The sequence below is a fragment of the Triticum aestivum genome, chromosome 1B (genome assembly GCF_018294505.1).
Source record: "Triticum aestivum cultivar Chinese Spring chromosome 1B, IWGSC CS RefSeq v2.1, whole genome shotgun sequence".
NCBI classification, from domain to species: Eukaryota; Viridiplantae; Streptophyta; class Magnoliopsida; order Poales; family Poaceae; genus Triticum; species Triticum aestivum.
Genome location: NC_057795.1, coordinates 683,916,790 through 683,939,277, shown reverse-complemented (window position 1 = coordinate 683,939,277; position 22,488 = coordinate 683,916,790). Strand labels below are relative to the sequence as shown.

The window sequence follows — 22,488 nt, the reverse complement described above, 5'->3', positions numbered from 1 at the left end:
GTTTTCTTTTGGTTTGCTTTCATCGATCATTAGATTTGCTTGCTGCCCCCCAGTCTTTGGCGTCTCCATTGTAGCTTCGATGGAACTCCCTCCCTCAAGATTATGCTCATTATGCTCTTCAACAACTTCTTTACTTGAAAGCTTGATCCCATCACCTGCAGCTTTTACATTCTTTTTAAATGGATCGGCTTGAAGCAGCCGATGTAAAAACTTTTTGCCATCGGGACCAATCGGAATAGACTGGTCATCTCCTGGTGTTTCAACAAACTTCAATCGTCCTTTTTCAATGGCCGATTTAACTATTTGACGAAACATGTTGCAATCCTCAAAATTATGCTTGGACGAATCATGCAACTTACAATACATTCGTCCTTGGATTGATGGCTTAACATGGTGATCAAGAATTGTAATGTAATTATTTTTCAGCAACAAATCAAATATCTTATCACACATGCTTGAATTGAAAGTATACTTCTTGTTTCCTAGCCGATCTTGCTGTTTGAACGGCTTTGGAGAAAAGCAAACGAATGGTTCAGATTTGGAATCTCCCCATTCGGCTATGTATTGTGTTTTCCACTCTATCTCCGATGTCTTTGGATATGATATTATATTAACATCGGTTTTCTCAATAGAACTTAACCTTGGCTTTAAATTTCTGAAACAAAGATATTTAGAACATACATGTCTCAGTGAGACCAAGTGTAAGCCAAGTAAGAAATAAGCAAAGCTACCCAACTAGATATGAACTTTAGAGAAAGCAACGGGAAAAGCTTTGGCTGTAACAATAAGTCATTATCGGTCTTTATAAATGGTGCAATGGGTTGACCGATATGTTCCATAACAATTTTACTGCTAACAAGTAAATTACCCTTCCTCATTGGTCTTTCAAAATTACTTATGAGAATATTTCTTATAGATGCATCAATAATGAAGTTGCGACCAAATCTGAAAATAGGTAAAGTACTCGCTATGCATACCTCTTCAAATATGTTGGGAGAGCATGATAGTGGTGCCATTTGAAGAACATCTTGCTCCGTCTTTGGATGGCTCCCCAACAACTTGTCATCATCTTTTTCTTGAACCCGTGCATCATTGCTTTGAAGATTTTTGTCGGTCGAACTTTGTTCGGCTACTTGTTCTTGTCCTTGAAGCTTGTCAATTTCTACGGCTCGGAACTCATAGGGCAGGAAGTAGGTTCCATTAACTTCAGAAAAATCAAGCACCGTTGTTTTCCTATGCTTGCCATGCCCTTTCTCAATAATGCTTGCCTCGTTGGATTTGATGGATTCAGAATATATACTACTTGATTCGGCTTTTTCAACCGAAGCACTTTCATGTTCTGAATCATCCTTCTTTTTATTGATAGTACCAATTGGCAATGCTTCTTTTATCTGAGCCAATTCTTTTTCTATTTGTTTCTGACGGCGAGCGGCAAAATTAGCTTTAAGCTTTTTCTCAATTTCAGCCCACTCCGGATATGATTGCCCCCCAATGCTTTTAGATTCTTTCGGCAATGACACACGGGTGTTGCCGAAATTTTGCAATTGTGTAGGGGGTGTATAATATGATGTAGTACTAGGTGAAGGCATATGCATTGTTGTAAGACCATCCTTTTGCTCGCCAATTTTATCAATTGGCAAAGATTCATCTTCTTGCAAAACTCTAGCTTTTATTGCGGCATAATCAGGAAATAGCCCCTTTTCATGTTGTTCAAGGCAAAGAGCACTAATTCTCTTATTTTGGGCTAAACTCTTCAATGCAGCCACCACTACCTCATCTTCTACAATGTTGGGCACAACCGCTCCTGTAAAATTTACATTCATTCGGCTATAACCAGGAAGGTGTGAAGCCGAATTATGAGCATCTACAGTTGTGTATGGTGCCGAAGAATTAGTAACATGAGGTGTAGCATATGACGGTTGAGAGTAACTGGCCGAATAGCCACTAGTAGCATGGCCAATTCTCTCATTCATCGGCATGGTTGGATTACTATATTGCACATTAGCTGCCGATGAATAAAAGGGTGAAACACTTTCTTGTATGGCATTGGAAATTCTAACTTGGGGTGTTTCAAATTGATTAATCGAACTCATCATGTTGCTCATCGGCATATGAATTTGCTGGGTTGCCGATGCGTGTGAGTTGGGATACATATGTTGCATGTTGCTGAATTTATAAGAATTTGAAACATGAAGATTGTTTTGCATCGGCCCTTGCACATAATTAGATGCATGACTGATAAAACTAGGGCTAGCCGATACATTATCCTCAATAGGTGATCCAGCAACAACATAAGGATTATTTGCATCTACAAAGGGGAATTGGGTATTCATATTACCTTTGTAGATTGCAGCAACTTGATGACGATCTCTTCGTAGCAAGAACGGGCTGGAGACCGTTCAAAGCTTCGTTCCCAGCGGAGTCGCCAAAAAGTGTGTTCGCACACGAACACGTCACCGTGTACCTCCAACGCCGAGGGTGATGCATCGCAGCTCACGTCGAAGGAGACCCGGCCGGAAGCGCGGTACGCAGGCAATCCGGCGGGTGCTTTTGAGGACCCGAAACCCCACACGCCCGGGAGGGACCTCGTCTGGGCGCGCGGCGGCTATGGGCTGCCCTAGGTCGACCTGATCGCCCCTAGGGCCTCGAGGTTCGCCGCCCTGCAATGAAGAAGAACGAACGAAGAACGAGGAAGAAGAAGAACTAGGGTTAAGGAGAAAAGATAAAAGATAAAAAGTGGTAAATTGATTGATCGATTGTGTGTTGTTCAATCGGCCGTCACCCCTTAGATATATAAGAGGCGGCTGGACTTCCCGTGCAAGGAAAAGGCTTGGATTCACGTCCAAAACCCTAGTCAAATTCGGATTGGTTTTGTCCGAACTTTCCAAAACTGTTCGGTTTAAACTGGCTGCATCTTGCGGGTCTTTTTTGTGGTGGTAAACGATCTCGGATGGAAACGAGCCCAAAAGCAATCTTGACCGTTTCGACGAGACGAACAACTTTTATGTTGAACGTTTTTTGATCAGAGGTCATCTTGAGGGTCAAATCGGTCGCGCAAAACAGGCTATCCCTCGCGCTACCCATCAGACATGGTGTCTGGTGGGGCGCGCCAGTTTTTGCCTCCTGACAGGGCTGTATTCTGATGGCTCTAACTTTTGCATACGAATTCGAATTGGAACGATTTTTATATCAAAATCGATCGTTTCGACGAGACAAAGACAATCCGTGTAGATAATTTTTCCATTTGAGGTCGTCTTGGGGGCTTAATCAGCCAAACTGTACTCTGAATATGAGATCTTAGTACTTTGAGCATAGTTTCGGCCTTCGAGATGAAATCGGACTGTGATGACCCAAACTTCAAAGATGTTCATATCGACAATACAGAACTCTTTCATGAAGATCACTTCTCCATTTGAGGCCATCTTAAATAAGTTATTGACCGTGCCAAAATCTGGTGTCAACAACATCTTCTACATGAGTTTTACAGATTGGCCGTTGTCCTGAAGTAGCTCCTCGATGAGAGTTTAGTGGTGACTCCATTGAGGCCCAACACGAGTCTATAAGAATAAGGTTGCGTAGTAGACATTAGTCATGCAGCCTGAACACACTTGAAGATGTGTGGGCCACATCTTCTACATGAGTTTTACAGATTGGCCGTTGTCCTGAAGTAGCGATGCGTCGAACATACTAACATGTGATTTCATTATGTATGCATCACCAAAAGAACACTATCCGGAACTTTCAAATTCCAGAGCTTCTTTCAAACCAAATGAGGTATTGTCCCTCAAATTCCTGATGGACTAGTATAGTTACATGTATAGATTTCCCCCCACCACTTGTAATAAGCTGACCGAACACTAAAAATATCAGACTTTGTCAGGTGCCAAGCAAAGAAATCTTTGGTATGTTGTTGGTATACAGGAATATGCAGAATGCGCTCTGCATCAAGATGCCAGAAATTGTCCCTAATCAGCATTTCGTCCCAATGACCAGAAACAAGATCAATAAGCTCGCTAACTCTGGTAAATGTGCAATCTCCCCGGTTTATAACAATCTTCCTGTTTGAACTATTCGGCATTTAACAATCCCCCCATATGTTTACTTTTAGTCGTTTCCAACCCACCAGATACAAACTTTTGGGGAAGTTTGAACTCTAGCCCAAATACTTTGCCAAGCATAGGAGAAGCTTTTTTTTAAGTTGACAATTAAGCAAGTCACCCTCTAGATAATATTTGAACCGCGTCACTCTATCACATAGTGAATCATAGTTATCAATCAGTCTCTAATGCATCTTGCATCTTGCGTTTGTCTTCTCTAATGCGATATTGCATTAGTGATCCCCTTACAATTTTTGGGGAATATGAACACACTCATCGGATATGTTGGGATAGCTCGAGCCACCGTCATTATCAGAGCCTCCTTACCACCATAAGATAACATTTTCCCCTTCCATCCGTTGATGATTTTCGGTATTCTTTGATGAAATTTTGATTTTCTGAATTCTTTGATGATTTTCTGAATTCTTTCAGTAAGATGTTTAAGACAGTCAACCCTATCCAACCCAATCATGGAAGGGAGCCTCAGCTACTCATCAGATAGAGATTTCGTCATAATGTCCAAGATTATACAGGTCTCCACTTTGTCATCAACAACAATATTAGGGCTAAACCCTTGTTTAAATTAATAAAGCTGGCCATGATAATTTCAGCTTTACTACATGGTGGGCCGTGATAATTTCAGCTTTACTACATGGTGTGCATGAAGCAGACAATATATGAAGAATGCTACTCTACGCGAACTAAGATGGGGCGTGCTACCCGTCGGCGGGCGGATCTTTTTAAAATATCCGCCGCCTCGCTAGCCGTCCGATCTAGGTTGCTCAGCTTAGGATTCCTCTTTGCAACAAGAGTCTTGTTTCAGAAACAACAATGACTATTGCAATAAGAGCTCTGTTTTAGAAACACATCGATGATTATTGCAACAATAGATCTGTTCCAGAAACATTGGTGATGTTGCAAGGCATATGTGCGTATGATCCTTCTTTGCAACAAGAGCTTTATTTCAGAAAAAAAAACCGTTCACTATCGCAACAAGATCTTTGTTTCGGAAACATGACGCGCAAGGCTGGGACGGATCCAGCAGGGAGGGCTCCCCGACACCGACGGTGGCGTTGGAGAGGCCGTGCGCTGCGCCACGCACCGCTGGAACGATGACCGGGCCTTGCAGATCTTAGTTACCGACGTCAGGCGGTGCTCGCCGATCTAGATGCAGGGGAATGGCGGCGGTGGAGCTTCCCATCCCGATCCAGATCACGCAACACACCAGTTGTTTTGATCGGGGAGATCATAACAATGACTCAATTGCAAAACCTAGTTTAGATAATACGTTGCTCCTAGCCATCTGGTTAAAATCAGATCCAATGGCCATGGAGGCGGCAGACGCGTGCATCATTATCCTTCAGGTGATCCCAATCATCTTCCATATTTTTAACATAATCTTTGTGGCGACACCATTTTTTTTTTCCGCCGAAATTATGTGGCCCACATTTTGGCTGAAGTAATTAAAAGCAAAGGAGAGAAAAAAAATTGAGCCAAAGAACACGTGCTTTAACAGCATTTTAGGCCGGGAGGTCTCATCTGCTACTGCTTGAAGGCGGCCATGAGCAAGGAGGCAGACTACGTCGTGTGCAACCCCGCGACGGAGGAGATCTGGGCCGTGCTGCCCGTGCCCCCCAAGAAGCTGACGCGTGACGAACCTCAGCACCGCCCGCCTGTGCTTTGACCCGGCCGTCCCCCGCTGTTTCAAGGTGCTCCTGTTCGTGCAAAGTATCATGGGGATCCAGAGGGTGGAGAAGCCACCCGCTGCTCGGTAAATTTTGGAGCGGCTTAGTGTTTGCTGGGTCGGCATGGCTCCAGTGCCTTCATGAGAATCAGATGTCGGGTATGGTCTAGATTTCTTTGGATTAGGGTAGTGTGGATTGGATAACTCCTCCTTGTGTCCATTTGTTTAGTTCAAGTACCTTTACTCCTCAACTTGTTATCCACCACAGTTAAATATCAAAAATGTTAACGCCCACACGTGTGGGCGTTGATCATCTCGACCACACGCATCCATCACCGTCCAGTACTATATGCACGAATCTTGGCACAATCTGGCTGATTTTCTATGCCACGTAGGACAAGGTGTGTGTGTGGTGTGTGACATAGTTCGCCCACACATCCATTTTACCACACGGAGGGGCCGGTGTGTGGGCGTTTAGCAGTTCACCCACACACCAGTTTTCAGTCACGCACAAGGACTGGTGCGTGGGCATTTGCCATCTCGCCCACACGCCCGTCCCCTCTCCCACACCCAAGCTGCTAGTTGCCATGTGTTTTTGCAGCGCACATGGCAACTGCCCCTAGTGTGCTTTATAAGCAGGTGGCAATTCTCTTTTTTTACCCGAGTTGCCATGTGTTTTTGCAGGGTACACGGCAACTGCCTAGTGTGCACGTAAGCAGATGGCAACTCTCTTTTACCAAGTTGCCATGTGTTTTTGCATGGTACATGGCAACTGCCGTAACGTGCACGTAAGCAGATGACAACTCTTTCCTTTTACATGGCAACTGCCCTAGCATGCTTGTGAGCACATGGCAACTCTCTCAACTGCCTAGTGTTAGTATGTGGCAACTCCTAAAGTTATGAAATCATGGCAACTACATTAGATCAGACCATACATGGCAACTGCAGTTGTCCGACATGGCAACCGTAGTTCAGCGACATGGCAACTGCAGTTAAACGAACATGGACGAGGGTCTGGACCATGGCAACTGCGGGCGCGCGGTGGGCGTCACGCGTCGCGTGCGGGACCAGGAGGGTACGAGGTCTGACATACGGGCGTGTGGGCGTTATCAACTTCGCCCACGCGCACGCGTGTGAGAGGGTTCGGGAGGGGAAAAAAGATGTGTGTGGGCATTAGTTGTTTTGCCTACATTTAGGTGTGTGGGCTGGTTGCTGTCCATGCCACACGAGGCGTGTGGCACAACTACCCGATACACCACATGTGTGGCAGTTATCGGGACCCTTAAATATGGGAATTTTTTTCAAAACTATGTTATTTTTTGTAGCAATTTCGGAAACTATAGCGTAGAATGAAGAAAACGCAAAACTAGTAGCCCGTCGGCCAGGAGTGGGCCGAAAAGGCAGTTTTCGGCCAGGGTGTGGCCGAAGTAGGCTTTTCGGCCACGGTTGGGCCGAAAACACGTTGTTGGCGGGGGCGCGGCCGAAAATAGTAGCTTCGGGTGCCAGGAGGCCGAACTGGGCCGTTTTCGGCCCACCGGTGACCGAAGCTGGCCTTTTCGGCCAGGCTTCGACCGAAGAGCTTTTCGGCCAGGTGTAGGCCGAAAAGGTGCGGATAAGCACCGTTCGCCCCTGCGCTGCTGTTCTTCGTTGGATCCTTCTTCGTTTCCCTTTCTCTCTCTCTCAGTTCTTCTCTGTAGAACTCCCCCCGCGCCGATCTCCTCCATTTGCCACTCATTTGCAAATCCAACCCACAGAATCGGTAGATCATAGCAATCTCCACCGGCCTACGGTGTTATTTTTTGCTATGGGATAGTTTTTGATGTGTAGAGGAGCAGCCATGGTGGGGAGGAGGAGCCATGGTGGAGAGGAGGACGGGTAGTAGGTGGTGGTGACTAGTAGCAGCAGCTGCAGAGGAGGAGGTGGTGAGGAGGAGGAGGAGGAGGAGCAGGTTGGGGGCTGACCGGAGTTGAACCTCCGGTCGTCGGGGGCGGCGTTGTCGTTCTTCGGTGGTGCAAGTACTTCGCGAGGTGGCCGGTGCCGCTGAGTCAAAGAGAGAAGCAAGAAGCGGACACACAGGCCGAAGGTATAATCACGTCGTCACAAATATTATGTAAATATTAGCGCATAGTTCGTGTAGCGGATAATATTAGTGTTCGTTGTGAATTTCAGTGTTAATTTAATTTAGGAGGCATTTTAGCGCATAGTTCGTGTAGCGGATAATATTAGTGTATATCATGAATTTTAGTGTTATTATATTTTTGGAGGCATTTTAGCGCATAGTTCGTGTAGCGGATAATATTAGTGTATATTGTGAATTTTAGTGTTAATATATTTCTGGAGGCATTTTAACGCATAGTTCGTGTAGCGGATAAAATTAGTGTATATTGTGATTAATATAGTTTAGTTAGTGTATATAAGTCATATTATGAATTTTAGTGTTAATATATTTTTGGAGGCATTTTAGCGCATAGTTCGTTGTGATTAATGAGAAGATGGCAATGTCTGACAGGTGAAAATGTCTGAATCAGTAAATCTGAATGTTTACTACGGCGCTGGTAATGTTCGATATAATGAGTTGGGGGTTGATCTTAGCGAGTTTAAAAATGGCGTTATGACACTAGCTGACCCGGACAGACTGGACATTAGACAGTTGAAGTACTGGTTGACAACTAGTTTCGGTCTGGATCCTGAAGTATGTTCCGTCAGTATTCATGCATTGTGGACCAAATCTTGTAAAAATGTCAAGTGGGAGTTGATGCCGGTAGATAGGAGCCAGCATTGGTTGTCCCTGTTAAGACGCTGCCGAGACCGAAGAATCCACCCATATGCACTTGTGCAACCTGTGCCGAAGGAGGAGAATACCGTACAACTCCACAGGGGGTATGAACCCGGCCAAGGCAGTGAAGTGGCTAACGAGATTGTTTTATCCGGATCACAGCCACAAGATGTGGATGCTAGCCAACCGGAGAAAGAGTCAGACTACGTGCCACACAATGTTTATGGTCCTGATACTGGGCAGAGTAGCCAGTCGATAATATTAGCTGTTTCTGGTTTTGCTGATGGGGATGAGGAAGGGGATGAAATGCATAGGGTGATGGAGGAAGAGGACGAGGATGGATTGGTGGAGGAACTGGATTCTGAAAATTCTGAGGATGAAGTTGAGGTACCGATTCCTTCTGCATGGGAGCAGGACATATCCACCGGCCTTACGGTGAACGATGGCCATGAGACTCCATGGCAGTATAATCTGAACCAAGTACAAATAGGGGCTATGTTTGATACAAAGAAAAAACTGAAGTATGCGGTGATAAAGTGGGCTATGTCTACGCAGAGGGTTTTCAAGACACACATATCAAGTCCAACAAACTATACCGTGAAATGTGTTGTAACAGGTTGTCCTGGGAAGGTGCACGGTCACGTGCCGAAGTATGACATCCACTGGGTTGTCACCATTGTCGTCCCACATAATTGTGTGAGGACGAACCTGCTGGTGAAGCATCCGAACCTGACTTCAAGTCTCATTGCGCAACTCATGTATACTGAGATAGTAGAGAAGAAAGATATGGAAGCAAAACACATCCAGACAGCAGTGAAGGTCAGATGGAATTATGTCATTGCTTATGGAAAGGCTTGGAGGGCTAAGCAGAAGGCTATGGAGGAAAGGTTTGGGACGTTCTTCGACTCATATGATAATGTTGTCCGTCTCCTGGGCATACTGAAGGAAAGGAATCCGGGCACTTATGTGAACGTACAACACATGAGGTTGCTGAGTATACCAGATTTCAAGGTGTTGAAACGAGTGTTCTTCTCATTTGCTATGTGCATCGAAGCTTTCCGGCATTGTCCTTCTGTTATGTTTGTGGATGGTACATTCCTGACCGGTCAGTATAGAGGGCAAATCCTTACTGCTATTGGTGTGGACGGGAACAATCAAATCATCCCACTTACCATGGCATTTGTGGAGGGTGAGAACTTTCTCAGCTGGGTTTGGTTCTTCCGCCAAGTGAAAATTGCCATCGTGAAGGACCGACCAAACGTGTGTGTCATTCATGACAGACATGCTGGTATATTGAAGGCCGTGAAGACACTTCGGAATCCAGCAGATGACGAACCAACACCTTGGAGGGACTTGCAGAGCCGGTGGTGCATGCGCCATCTTGGGGCTAATTTTTTCTCACAGTTCAAGAACAAGCGGTTGATGAACTTGTTCAAAAAATTATGCAAGCAGAGCCAGCAGCGGAAATACGAATTTATTTGGTCAAAACTAGATGAGTTTATTAAGAAGCAGGTCCGTCAAGGAAGAAAATGGAAGAAGATCAGGTTAAATTAGCAGCACTCATCGTGGAGCTAGAGGAGCCAGTTGGTCTTTGTGACTTGCCAGCAATTGACCCTCCTAATACTAAGAGAAAGAAGGGAAGGGCAATAAAGAATTTTTCTGAGTGGATAGAGAAAGAGCCTCCAATGAATTGGTCTTTGCTGCATGACACACATGGAGCTAGGTATGGCCACATGACAACCAATCTTGCAGAGGTGTATAACTTTGTGCTGAGAGGGAATAGAGCATTGCCACTCACAGCTATTGTGGAGGCTGTATTCCATGGCACTTTGAGATATTTCAGAGAAAGGCACGAGTTAGCAAAGAAGCATATTGAAGATAATCAGAACACACCTTATTGTAGCCGTGTCATGGAATACATGGCAAAGAAGATAGAGAAAGCAAAGAAGCACAGTGTCAGACTCATAGGGAATCAAGAAAGGAGGTATGAGGTTCAGCTTCCTACCGATGGTTTTGGTTCTGGAAATGAGGTGAAGACACACGAGGTTAAAATTGGAACGGAATTTTATCCAACGTGTGAGTGTACATGCAACAAACCGAAGTTGCTGCACCTACCTTGCTCTCATGTGTTGGCTGCCTGTGGCCAGATTCAGTTGGATGCTATATCCTTTGTGTCCCCATACTATTTAAAAGAGGCAGTGCTCAACACCTGGACAGGCGAGATGACAGGGTTTAGAGTCGTCGGCAATTTCAACAAGGTAAACGACGGTGAGAGAGTATACATCCCGCATCCAGACCTTCGGCGAACAAGTAGGGGCAGACGAAAGGCCCGTCGCATCCGGAACGATATGGACCAGTCTGAAGCTGGTGGAGCAACCAGACAATGTTTGTTATGCGCGGCTTATGGGCATAGGATGAAATATTGTCCCGACCTGAACAAAGATGGTGCTTCCGCATCGACGAGTGCTTCCACATCGACGGCTGCGACAACAGGAGCAAGAGGCGGACGTGGTCGTGGCAGTCGAGGCCAAAGGGGCGGACGAGGAAGAAATAACTCACAAGCTATATAATGTGCCGTAGTGGGTTTTAATTTGTAATATGTGAGGACTATATTTTAATTTGTAATATGTGAGGACTATGTTTTAATATGTAATATGTCAGGACTATGTTTTAATTTGTAATATGTCAGGACTATGTTTTAATTTGTAATATGTGAGGACTATGTTTTAATATGTAATATGTCAGGACTATGTTTTAATTTGTAATATGTCAGGACTATGTTTTAATTTGTGCGGATAATTTGAATTGCAGATATGTCTTCGTATCCGTTGCTTAATGGTAACATCGATAGAAAGCACCGGGGCGCTCTTATGGAAGCGGGCAACAACTTAGACGTGTTGGTCACTCGTACCCCAAAGACTAACTGGCTGATACACGATTCATGGGTTGATAGGTATGTGTGCATATAATGGAGACCATATAATGACTTACTATGTTTGACATACTTTTCATAACCGCTAACAATCTCTTTATTTTGTAGGTTAAGTTGGGCTGGACTTCTACCCTTGGCACGGCTGGTTGAGGGTACATTGGATGAGTGGATTGATGGTCCGGACTTAGATGAGGCAGGTGAACCATTGCAGTTACACAAGAGGCAAGTGAGACGTTTCTCTTACGACAAGTCACTCCTTACCTGCTTAGTAGATAGATGGAGACCAGAAACACATACGTTTCACTTTCCTTGGGGAGAGATGGCGCCTACTTTACAGGATGTGTCTTACTTGTTGGGATTACCTCTGGCCGGTGCTGCCATAGGTCCCTTAGAGGCAGAATCTGGGTGGCAAGCAGCGATGCAGACCCGTTTTTTGGCTGCAGTCCCGACTGCTAGGGCCATAGACAACGATCCTCATGGACCTCTTTTTAGATGGTTGAGCCAGTTTCAGGTAACCATCACGGCCACTTAAACAAATGTTGTTTTTTAGTTGTCTGATGTTCATACAATTATTACGTTTCTATGTAGATTGTCTCGTTAGGACATCCCGACGTTCAGTTGTCGGAGGCTCAGATTGACCGGTCCCTAGATGCATATATTCTTTGGCTATTCGGCAAGAAAATGTTTACGGAGAACCACGTGACCACTGTCGATGCACGACTCATCGGTATTGCACGAGAGATAGCTGACGCACGTTGCCCTGCGGATATTCTACAGAGGAGTTTTGGTTCTGCTGTGTTGGCGGCTACGTACAGAGGCCTGTGCAAAGCTTGCTTGTTGAAGTCTAGAAAATCTAGTCTTGTTGGATGTCCATTATTGTTGCAGCTTTGGTCATATGAGAGGTTCCCTATTGGACGACCCTATGTCTACATTGATAAACCTTTTGGTTTGGAGGACTTAGCTGGGACTTATGTGCCTGCTATCGGCGACTTACCTACTATGGGATCTGTTTGGACACGGCGAGAGGTACTTTTATATTAAGTAACAATTAATTCAATTATTTCTTGCCATTCAATAGTATTACTAATGCTTATTTGTTGTCATGCACAGAGACAGTTTGCGCATACTCAGGTTAGGGGATGCTACCCGTCCTTCATGGCGCAGTTTGATAGTTTGCACGAGGATCAAGTTATTTGGGAGCCATACTCGCCTCAGGCTATATCATCGAGGTACCCAGTTGGGATTTCTGGATTGTGCACTAGAGATCGGCACTTTTGGATGACCAAGGCCAAGTTGGTGTTCGACGTGACGGTTGAGGAGATGTCTCTTCATAGGGTGATGAGACAGTTCGGTCTATATCAAGATCCTACGATTCCAGATATTCCACACTTGCCAGACCACGTGCACAAGTAAGTACTAATACTATTTTAGTTGACAGCTCTGCATTCATAATATACCTAACCATGTATCGCGCATGTCAATCTCAGGGACAGTCGCCTAGGAGGAAACAAGTCCATGACTTATTGGCTTGAGAGCATTACCCCTTACGTTGACGAATGGACTACCGCTGCGACAAATATCTGGGGTGAGGTTCGGCCCTTTAACTGGGAAATGTTTGGGTTGTATCTGCAGCGTTACCGGCATACAACGAGGATCTACTTGGTTCCATCAGCTGCTACTGATCAGATCGAAGTCCCTCTCACCAGCGATATGTACCCAACTGCCTCTGTTGTGGGAACCAGACACCACGCGGTAAATGCCTTGGTTCTCATATGTTAAGTCTTTTGTTAATCTGGACATATTCGCTTGGTTGTCTATTCGTGGTGTCTATCATACAACGAGCATATAATTGGTTCATTCTTTGTGTACAGGGTGACTTGACAGTACAGGCGCGAGAGGAGGTTTCCGCTTTAATGCGGCGCTTTCAGAGGGGAGAAACTATCCCACCGCGAGAGGGCGTCTCATGGTTGAGGCGTCTTGATGACAAGCTACGCGGGATTTACGCAGCTGTTACGTGTAGACGGACTTCGGATGTTGCACTTCCTCCTCCAGCACATCGTCCGCCACGTCCCTCTGTACAACATTCAGAACCACGACCCTCTGTGCACCGTTCAGAACCACGACCCTCTGTGCATCGTGCAGAACCTCATCCTTCACAGCCAGGGAGATCTTCCTGGCATGAGCCACCTCCTTCACAGCCAGGGAGATCTTCCTGCCATGAGCCACCTCCTTCACAGCCAGGGAGCTCTTCCTGGCATGAGCCACCTCCTTCACAGCCAGGGAGCTCTTCCTGGCATGAGCCACCTCCTTCACAGCTAGGGAGCGCTTACTGGCATCAGCAGATGAATCTAGGTAACACTACTCACTACATTCTTTTGAACAGTGTAGTAATCGTTCTTGCATTCTCAGCAGTCACTGATGCTTACTGGTGGTGCTTCGTTCATGCATTTGTATCAATTTTACTTTACCGCAGGCGGCAACCAGTCGCAACCGTTCATGCATTCAGAGCAGTCACCGATCCTTAGTGGTGGTGCTTCGTACTTTGAGGGCGACCGCGAGGATGATGACCAAGCTACAAACATTTATGGCTTCTCGCAGACAGTGTTTCACACTCCACCACCACCACCGACGCAGGAGACACAGACCGTGACAGACGAGGTTAACTATGGTCGTGGTTATCGCGAGCCTCGTCCACCGCCTCAGCGCTTATCGCCTTCGGGTCCTCGCCCGAGGAAGACCCAGACTCGTCGTCGTCCCCCGCAGTGATATGCTTATCTATCTATGTATGACTCATTATCTATGTTAGTTTCAGACTATTCGCAGCTGTGTGTCAGTATTTATGTATGAGACATGCTTCATGTATGTGTTACTATCGCACTTGCTTCTATGTGATCAGGAGACATATATTGTTTTATGTATGCGAGACACATATTACTATTAATTCGCATTCTTATTTCAGTTACACTTCCAAATAGACTACAACCGATAATTAAGATACAAGTACATCTGAATTAAACGGTGCGGCTGAACTTGTGCAATACATCTTACATACTACAAAATGAAATTCAGATAGAACATAATGCCCTACAATAATACAAGACAAACTAATAATGCAAATACATCTGAATGAAACGGTACAACTGGAATACATCTTACATACTACATGAAGTCATCATCGTCATCCTCCGTTGATGCAGCCCTCTTGCCCTTCGACGATGCACTCTTCTTGCCTTTCGTCGATGCAGAACTCTTGCCCTTGGTCGATACAGAACCCTTGCCCTTTGCGGATGCAGAACCCGGAAGCGGCGACATGAAGATATCATCGTCGTCCTCGCTCTCCTCAGTCCATAAAAATGGATGCTTTTCTGCAGTCCTTCTGAAAGTTTCACTCTTCGGCTCCACCACCTTCTTCCACCTTTCATGCAACCTAAGAAGTTCTTGACGTACCTCCTCATAGGTCCTTTCAGGCCACCCAGACCTACGTAGTTGGTGAGCCAACTCATTCATTATGGTGTCACTACTGGTGAGTTCGTCCCATGGAACTATCCTATTGTCCATCCTGAAATCGGTAGCTAGACTCAGCAGAGTGCTGCTCATCTTAGGGTGAAAACTACGATCGAATGGATAATGGGACATCTCGACTACACTACACTGGAATGCTTATCCACCTCCGCCTGAAGGGGGTTTTATAGATACAGAGGAGAAAATGGCGGGAAAGAATAACTGCGGTATGGCGGGAAAGGGTTGGCGGGAAGGGATTGGCGGGCAAATAAGGCGGGAAGGGATTGGCGGGAAAATAAGGCGGGAATGGATTGGCGGGAAAATAAGATGGGAAGGGATTGCCGGGGAGGGGTTGGCGAGAAACGGGTGGCGGAAACATATGACGGGAAGGGGTTGGCGGGAAACGGGTGGCGGGAAACGGGTGGGCGGGAAACGGGTGGCGACACAATACAATTCAGCATGAGCCATGCAACTTCGGCCTAGGGTTGACCAAAAAGTGACTTTTCGGCCTAAACTTGACCAAAAAGTCTATTTCGGTCTAAGCGTGGCCGAAAAGTACTACTTCGGCCTAAGCGTGGCCGAAAAGTGCTACTTCGGCCTAAGTCTGGCCGAAAAGTGCTACTTCGGCCTAGCTATGGCCGAAAAGTACTATTTCGGCCTAGTTGTGGCCGAAAAGTACTACTTCGGCCCAAGATTGGCCGACGGGCTACTAGTTTTGCGTTTTTTTCATTCTACGCTATAGTTTCCGAAATTGCTACAAAAAATAACATAGTTTTGAAAAAAATTCTAAATATGGATGGCATCCTCTTCTAATGCGCTTGAAAGGGGATAGTGTTCTCTCATATATATATATATGGTATTTGAATGAATTTCTCCTTTAATTGTAATTTAATATTTTGGAATAGTGCATCAACTTGTCTAAGTTGTTGTACATACAGACTGGGAGACCCCTTCGGTGAGATCTGCTTGCATGGTGTCAAACAACACCAATACGTGCTAGACTGAGAACAGAGTTATATTTTGTTTGCCTTTTTGGGAAAGAGAGTATCACAACTGCACAACTCATTCAGTGACACCACTGGTTTGCAGTGTGTGATGCCATGCAGGTTCAATGTGCATCAGCATCGCTCTTAACACCCCACAGTGTGTTGTTTATCCTTTGTTCCGAGTACGTAAACTGTCCATGCATGACCATTATTATTGTTCTGCCTTGAGCTCCTGACCAGACTGTTATACCATCATCTTACTGTCAATCCAGGTTGTTTGCCCAACTGAATCAATTTCTGAAAGTTTATGAAGCAGGTTGTTAACCTTACAAAATTCATGAAAGTTTCTAAAATTATGAATTTCTAAAATTATGAATTTCTAAAATTATGAAGTTTCTAAGGCTCAAAAATTTATGAAAGTTTCTTGACAATCCCGAGAGTTTCAAATAATGAAAGCAGCATAAGAATTTCTGAAAGCCCGCGGTCCAAGTTTTGAGCTTTAAAAAAAGAATTTATCTAAAATGGAAACTTTCTAATTTAGGACGATCGGAATTGACCGTGCAGGTCAAGGAAACCCTCATGAGCATAGGATAGATAAAATGGCTACACTTACCACATGGCAGGTGTGGTCAGCCCTTTATTTTGATGAGTATTTGAATCTTGAGAGAAGAAGAAGAAAAGGAGAAGAAAGAAACGGAAAATGGCTACGCTTGACTTCAGACCTTCACCCTGTTTCATAATCTAGAGCTTCTTCAGATTCATCTCAATTTTGGGGACACGACATCGTAGCATTAATTATCCATGTACCACAACAAAACATTAGGTAACATGCTCATGTAGCATCTAGAAAGCTATGTGGTCTTCATCTGAGTCGTTTGATGCGAAGCCAAGAAAATAACAGTCTGGCATTACCCAGTAAATTGATTATTTTTGTTGGTTGTTTGATTTTTGCAGGAGTGTACTGCCCAAGTGATTTTACTAACTAGACTACGAATCTTCCTCGCTATTTAACCAAACAAGTAAATTGGCATCCAATTGTATTTATATATAGTAAAAAAGGAAAAGGATAGGTATATCAAACCAGAAAGATCTATCATCCAGGAAGTGACTTGAACACGACAGTTCTTGCTCAACCTAGTAGTATTTCTAACTTCAACGAAAACTATTGTTGGGGTTTTTATAGCAAAACAAAGAAATGACAGGAATATTAAACCGGAATGTAATGGTATGATGCAAGCTTGGCGTACCAAGTCATTCCTCCATTTAATCACGCTATACATGTAGTACATTTTAGCACTGTCATATTGAAGCCACTTCGTAAAATGATAAACAGTGAGGAATGATGTTTAGAAAAATAAAAACCCAGGAAATCATTGAAATGGCAATGGCACTGGGACAGAAAGATGCAATCTTTTTCCATCGTTTGTCACACTAACCTCAATTAATTTATTCACCCGAGCATTCAACACATGGGTACAATTATTCTATCACACAACAGGATCCTTCGAAATCTAAAGCCAGGAATGTAATGCTACACTGTAAAACAGAACTAAAAAAATATATATGGTATTCATGCGATTTCCCCCCACAAAGGATAAAAATGCTTGTTTCATGGAAATGCGGCCTTTAGGCTCTTGGCTAATTCTTCTAGCTTCTTCAATCCTTCTTCAGGAGAACCAGATTCGCCCAACTGCCTCACCATCGCGCTCCCGACGATCACACCATCTGCACCCCAGCCCGCGATCTGCAATTTTTGTAGACAATATTGACGCAACAAGCTTGTCAAAGATTGCGCAAACGAAGGAAGGAGGATAAAACAAGATATTTTGCCGAGCATGAGAGTTGCTGGATATATATGATTTACCTGCTTCACCTGCTCTGGAGTTGACACTCCAAAGCCAACAGCAACAGCTTTATCTGTGACCTATAATAAATAAGCAGACGATGTTCTATAAGCATCGTTGAACAAGATACGCACTGCACAATAAGGTAGCGGACCAAAACTAGTTTACTGAGCAACAATAAAGAGAAGACTTAGCAAACCTGCTTGATTTCCTTAAGAAGAGCTTCCACCTTGAAACTTACGTTTGCACGTGTGCCAGTAACTCCGGTGGTGCTTACCTGAATAGCAAATATTACTGCAACTTAGGAAGTAGCATATCATGTAACTGCCTAACTGGTTATGCTCAAGCAGGTTCAGTAGAACCACAAATGCTCAACCTCAACAATGTCAACTGAATTCCATTTGTTTATGAATCACAAAGCCAAAGGGAGAAGTTACAGAACATAACCAAGGCGTCTCAGTCTTTGTAAACAGTAGTGTACAGTTCATTATATTTTTCAGTTTACCAATTAGCACAGCTAGCACCAGTATACATGTCAGCACAAAAGCATGTCAACCCAGCTTCTGTTAAAGAGAAAAAGCATGACAGTACAGAAGCATGTGCCTTCTTAAGTTTATGAAGTCAACTTCAGATGATAAATTCCCTCGACAAAATTTAAAATGACAAACTACTGTACTGTACTCTTGTTAAGTTCTGAATACACTACGTTGGCCATTATGAGAACTTTCTGAGTAGCGATAAGGAGAATGTGCTATATGAGAACAGAGTTTAAGGGAACAAAAATAATTTGGAGTTCTGGACACTTACAAGATAAACAAATCCTTCTGAAGCCTTTGTAATTCTCTCCATTCTTTCTGTTGGTGTAGTTGGTGTTGTTAGTAACACCTGGAGGCATTCATGCAAATGAAATAACTTATAAGATATAACAAAGTTGATGTAAACAACTGCACAAACAAAAGAGGCATCTTAAATATTCCAGACTACTTAGCACCTGATGCTGGGTATTATGAAGTTTAAAATTACAGCAAAGCAATGAGCTAATAAGCATAAGACATCATTTTGCATCAGCACTTATATAATAAATATTAAACGGGGTCTTTCTTCAAAGATAAAGATTTAATAAGAAAATTCAACCCTAATGGGTTTAAACACAAAACACAAAAAATGGAAAAAAGAAACAGTTATAAAGGTAGGATACATGATAGATGATAATGTCAAAGAGAGCCTACCAGCTCTAGGTTGTTCTTGGCAGCCTCGCTTCTCAAAATATCTGTCTCTTCTAGAGGAACATCAGGTACCACAAGCCCTGCAGCATGGTAATACATATGTAACTTGATTGTTACAACGAGAACAGAACTTTACAACAGCAAGAAAGTGCCACATTACTAATATCACTGTGCGTCGTGTAAAATATAACTGTGCATATCTGTCTATGCTGTCATGCAACTTTTTAATCCTCAATCGTCTACCTGAAACCTTATGCACTAGTAAAACTAAGATACAGCAGAAACAGTGCCATGTTTCAGAATTCAGATAATTAACAAGGTGACCAAATGAGTTGAAATGGCATTTCAACGTAGAAGAACATCACTGAACCTATGGAAAACTCTAAGGGCATTACCGTGTACACCGGCTTCTTTTACAACAGACATGAAGTTGGCGACACCGCGCTTCAGAATCGGGTTGTAATATGTGAAAAGCGCGAGAGGGCAGGACAGCTCAGGCACCACGTCTTTCACCATAGAGATAACATCCTCAAATGTGGTGCCCTTTGTCAGCGCGCGTGTAGCAGAAGCCTGAAATGATGTGATCAAAAATTAATGTTAAAACGCATAAGCTGAAGAACATGAACACTACATACAGAATACAATAGCACAGTACTTCAGGACATGTGCATATTTAACATTGTAGAGTACCTGAATAACAGGGCCATCAGCCAAGGGATCAGAGTACGGCACGCCCAATTCGATCACATCGGAACCACACGCATCGAGAACCTTCAGCGCCTTCGCCGTGGTCGCCAGGTCGGGGTCGCCGGCGACGATGAACGGGATGAACGCGATCTGAAAATCGCAAACACCATCAGAACACAAAAATGACAGCAACCGTATATAGTTATGGTGGAAACAGGGCATGAATGTAGACGCTGATCTGTGAACAAATCGAATCGCAGAGCAGGTAACATATAATGATATAAACATCACATCTGAGGGGATTTGTTAGTACTCGATATACATATATTAATCCTTTACTAGCAAGAACGAACACATGGAGGACTACAAGTTGCAGAGCAAAGTAAACATGGTCACCAAGACAATACATACAGTAGTAAAATAGAATTATCTTTTACTGGCACCGAATCGATGGAATCAAGACACGAGCAGTCGTCGGGGCGGTAAGAATTTTATCTTACCTTGCCCTGCGCCTTGAGGTTGGTGAAGGTGCCCGAGATGGTGCGCTTGTCCCCGGCCACGGCGGGGGCGGCGGGGGCGGCGGCAGACGCGGACGCCCTGATGGCGGGCACGGGGCGCGCGGCCCCGCGGAGCGCGACCCTCCTGGCCGCGGCGGCGCGGCCCCTCGGCGCCGCGGAGGCGGAGGCGGAGAAGGAGGGGGACGACGCCGCCGCGGCCGAGGAGGCGGCGGCGAGGGCGGGGGAGGCGGAGGCCTTGAGCGCGAACGCCATGGGTGCGAGGGAGGGGAGGGTCGACGGCGGCGGCGGGCGCGCGCGGGAGGTGTTCGACGGCGGGCGGGTTGGACTGGCTGGCTGGGACAGGCGGCGATGTGGCCGTATTAATAAGTTGTCAGTGTGGGTGGGTTGGTGATGGGTGGTGAGGCGAGGCGGATGCGTCGACCCGGCGCCGGCGGGTGGGCCCGGGGCGTTAGCGAGCCGTTTTAGACCGGCACGTGTGGCGTGGGTGGCGTTTTACGTGCTGCTGCTGCTCGTAGAGTAGGTGATGGGCGCCGGTCCTCCGCCGCCGCTGCCGAGGAAACATCCTCGGAAGAAGCCGTCGCCTCTCCCTCCCGGATCCGTGTGATGTGATGAGATGTGATTTGATGGACCGGGCAACACATTTTGTACTACTCCCTTCGTAAAGAAATATAAAAGCGTTTAGACATTGTCGTGGCGATTTTCGATTGGCGGAAGTGACACCGCTGCAAGACATGTTGCGTCTTTTGGTCGTCTCAGCTTCTTTGCGCGGCAGCTAATGTTGTTTCCAACATTGGTTGTCATTCATGAAATTAATTAATGTTGTCCCCGAATAGTTGCAATCGATGTAATGTAATTAGTGCTGCTTCCAAGATTATCTGCAATTGATGCAATTAATACTGGCTCCGGATAATTGCAGTTATTAGATATTCCACTATGGACTACATGTGAAGCAAAATGGGTGAACCTACGCTGTAAAATATGTCTATATACGACACTACACATTAGGGAGGTAGCATCATGCACTAACATCATATGCATGATGCTAACTTATGATACTACCCATTACAAGCAGCCTTAGATCGACGGTTATGTGTTGCACACATCATTTGGGCACAGTGGCGGAGGCAGGAATTAAAGATCAAAGGGGCAAATGACTCAAAATTTTGATAACATCGGCCAAAATATAGTAATACGTGTATTTTTCCTAAATTATACATTGTTCATCTTCAAATTAGGATTAAATGAGAGATGTAGGGGGGGGAGGGGGGCAGGGCCCCTACTGGTCCCCCTGTCTCCACCATTGTTTGGGCATCTCCAAAAGGTTGTGTGTAAGTCTTGTTTGTAAAATGATTATGTGATCGACCAACCAACTAACATACAACTATTTGAATGAGTTATATCTAAGTCATCCAAGAGGAGGTGAAAAAACAATTGTGATTGCTCTCTATTTCACCTTCAAGCTTGCGCGGGTGTTGTTGGTTAATCTACATACAACTTTGCTCTCCCTCCTCATTTATTGCATGCCATCATCACTATGTCGACGAATTTACCAACATCTACCTTTCAATTGTTGGAGATGCTCTTACGGCAACGTGGGTAATTGGATATAGATTATTGAATGGCTAATATCATTTGGATCCATCAAACTCATCCCTTTTATAAGCATGACATAAACGTAGTGCTCGATGGTCATGAGCCCATGGGTTGTATGTGCTCGTGCACATGCAGTCAACTACTAATACCATCCTCTCTAGAAAAAACTACTGATACCACTATTGGATTTCTCACGCTCTTGAAAAGAAGCTATTGATGTCAGTAAAAGCTAAAATTTGACTATCAAACTATATACTTGATCTGTATGCACCAAAATCAAAAATCACGAACCCGCTGATGAACCCCCAAATTTTCCAAAACCCAAAACAGGGGGTCGAGGTGAAGTGACTGGGATGTCGGCGAGGAGGTCATCATTGAACATGTCGAAGTTGATCTCTTCTTCCAAAGTGATGGCATCTATGGATAACCCTTCTTTGTTGAAATCGTCGTTGGACGGAGTCCCTGGCTCAAGGTTCTTTGGAATGGTATCCATTAGGAGATTCTTCCTCTGATGGGAGAGTTAACGACAGAGATCCATCTATGTCCCATGGTGGGCGCCAAATGTCAACGAATAACGGTCTGCCAATTTCATAATTTGAAGGTTCTCATGAAAGGATGTAGTGAGAGGGGTGGTGCCCAAAGGG

General features: G+C 44.8%; 2 protein-coding genes across 2 annotated transcripts; one reads left to right on the top strand and one right to left on the bottom strand.

Annotated features, from left to right (window-relative positions):
* Positions 1 to 13,190: 13,190 nt before the first annotated feature.
* Positions 13,191 to 14,317, top strand: LOC123100731 (pollen-specific leucine-rich repeat extensin-like protein 3). The gene is made up of 3 exons (XM_044522619.1): positions 13,191 to 13,241; positions 13,361 to 13,841; positions 13,963 to 14,317. The coding sequence occupies exons 1-3, from the start codon at positions 13,200 to 13,202 to the stop codon at positions 14,253 to 14,255; spliced, it is 816 nt and encodes a 271-aa protein (XP_044378554.1). The 5' UTR covers positions 13,191 to 13,199; the 3' UTR covers positions 14,256 to 14,317.
* A 3,081-nt stretch (positions 14,318 to 17,398) lies between these two features.
* Positions 17,399 to 20,590, bottom strand: LOC123149077 (tryptophan synthase alpha chain). Its single transcript, XM_044568612.1, has 8 exons — positions 20,234 to 20,590; positions 19,737 to 19,883; positions 19,442 to 19,616; positions 19,050 to 19,126; positions 18,628 to 18,705; positions 18,020 to 18,097; positions 17,841 to 17,900; positions 17,399 to 17,720 (listed from the first exon to the last, which is right to left on the bottom strand). The coding sequence occupies exons 1-8, from the start codon at positions 20,501 to 20,503 to the stop codon at positions 17,586 to 17,588; spliced, it is 1,020 nt and encodes a 339-aa protein (XP_044424547.1). The 5' UTR covers positions 20,504 to 20,590; the 3' UTR covers positions 17,399 to 17,585.
* Between the last annotated feature and the right edge of the window lie 1,898 nt (positions 20,591 to 22,488).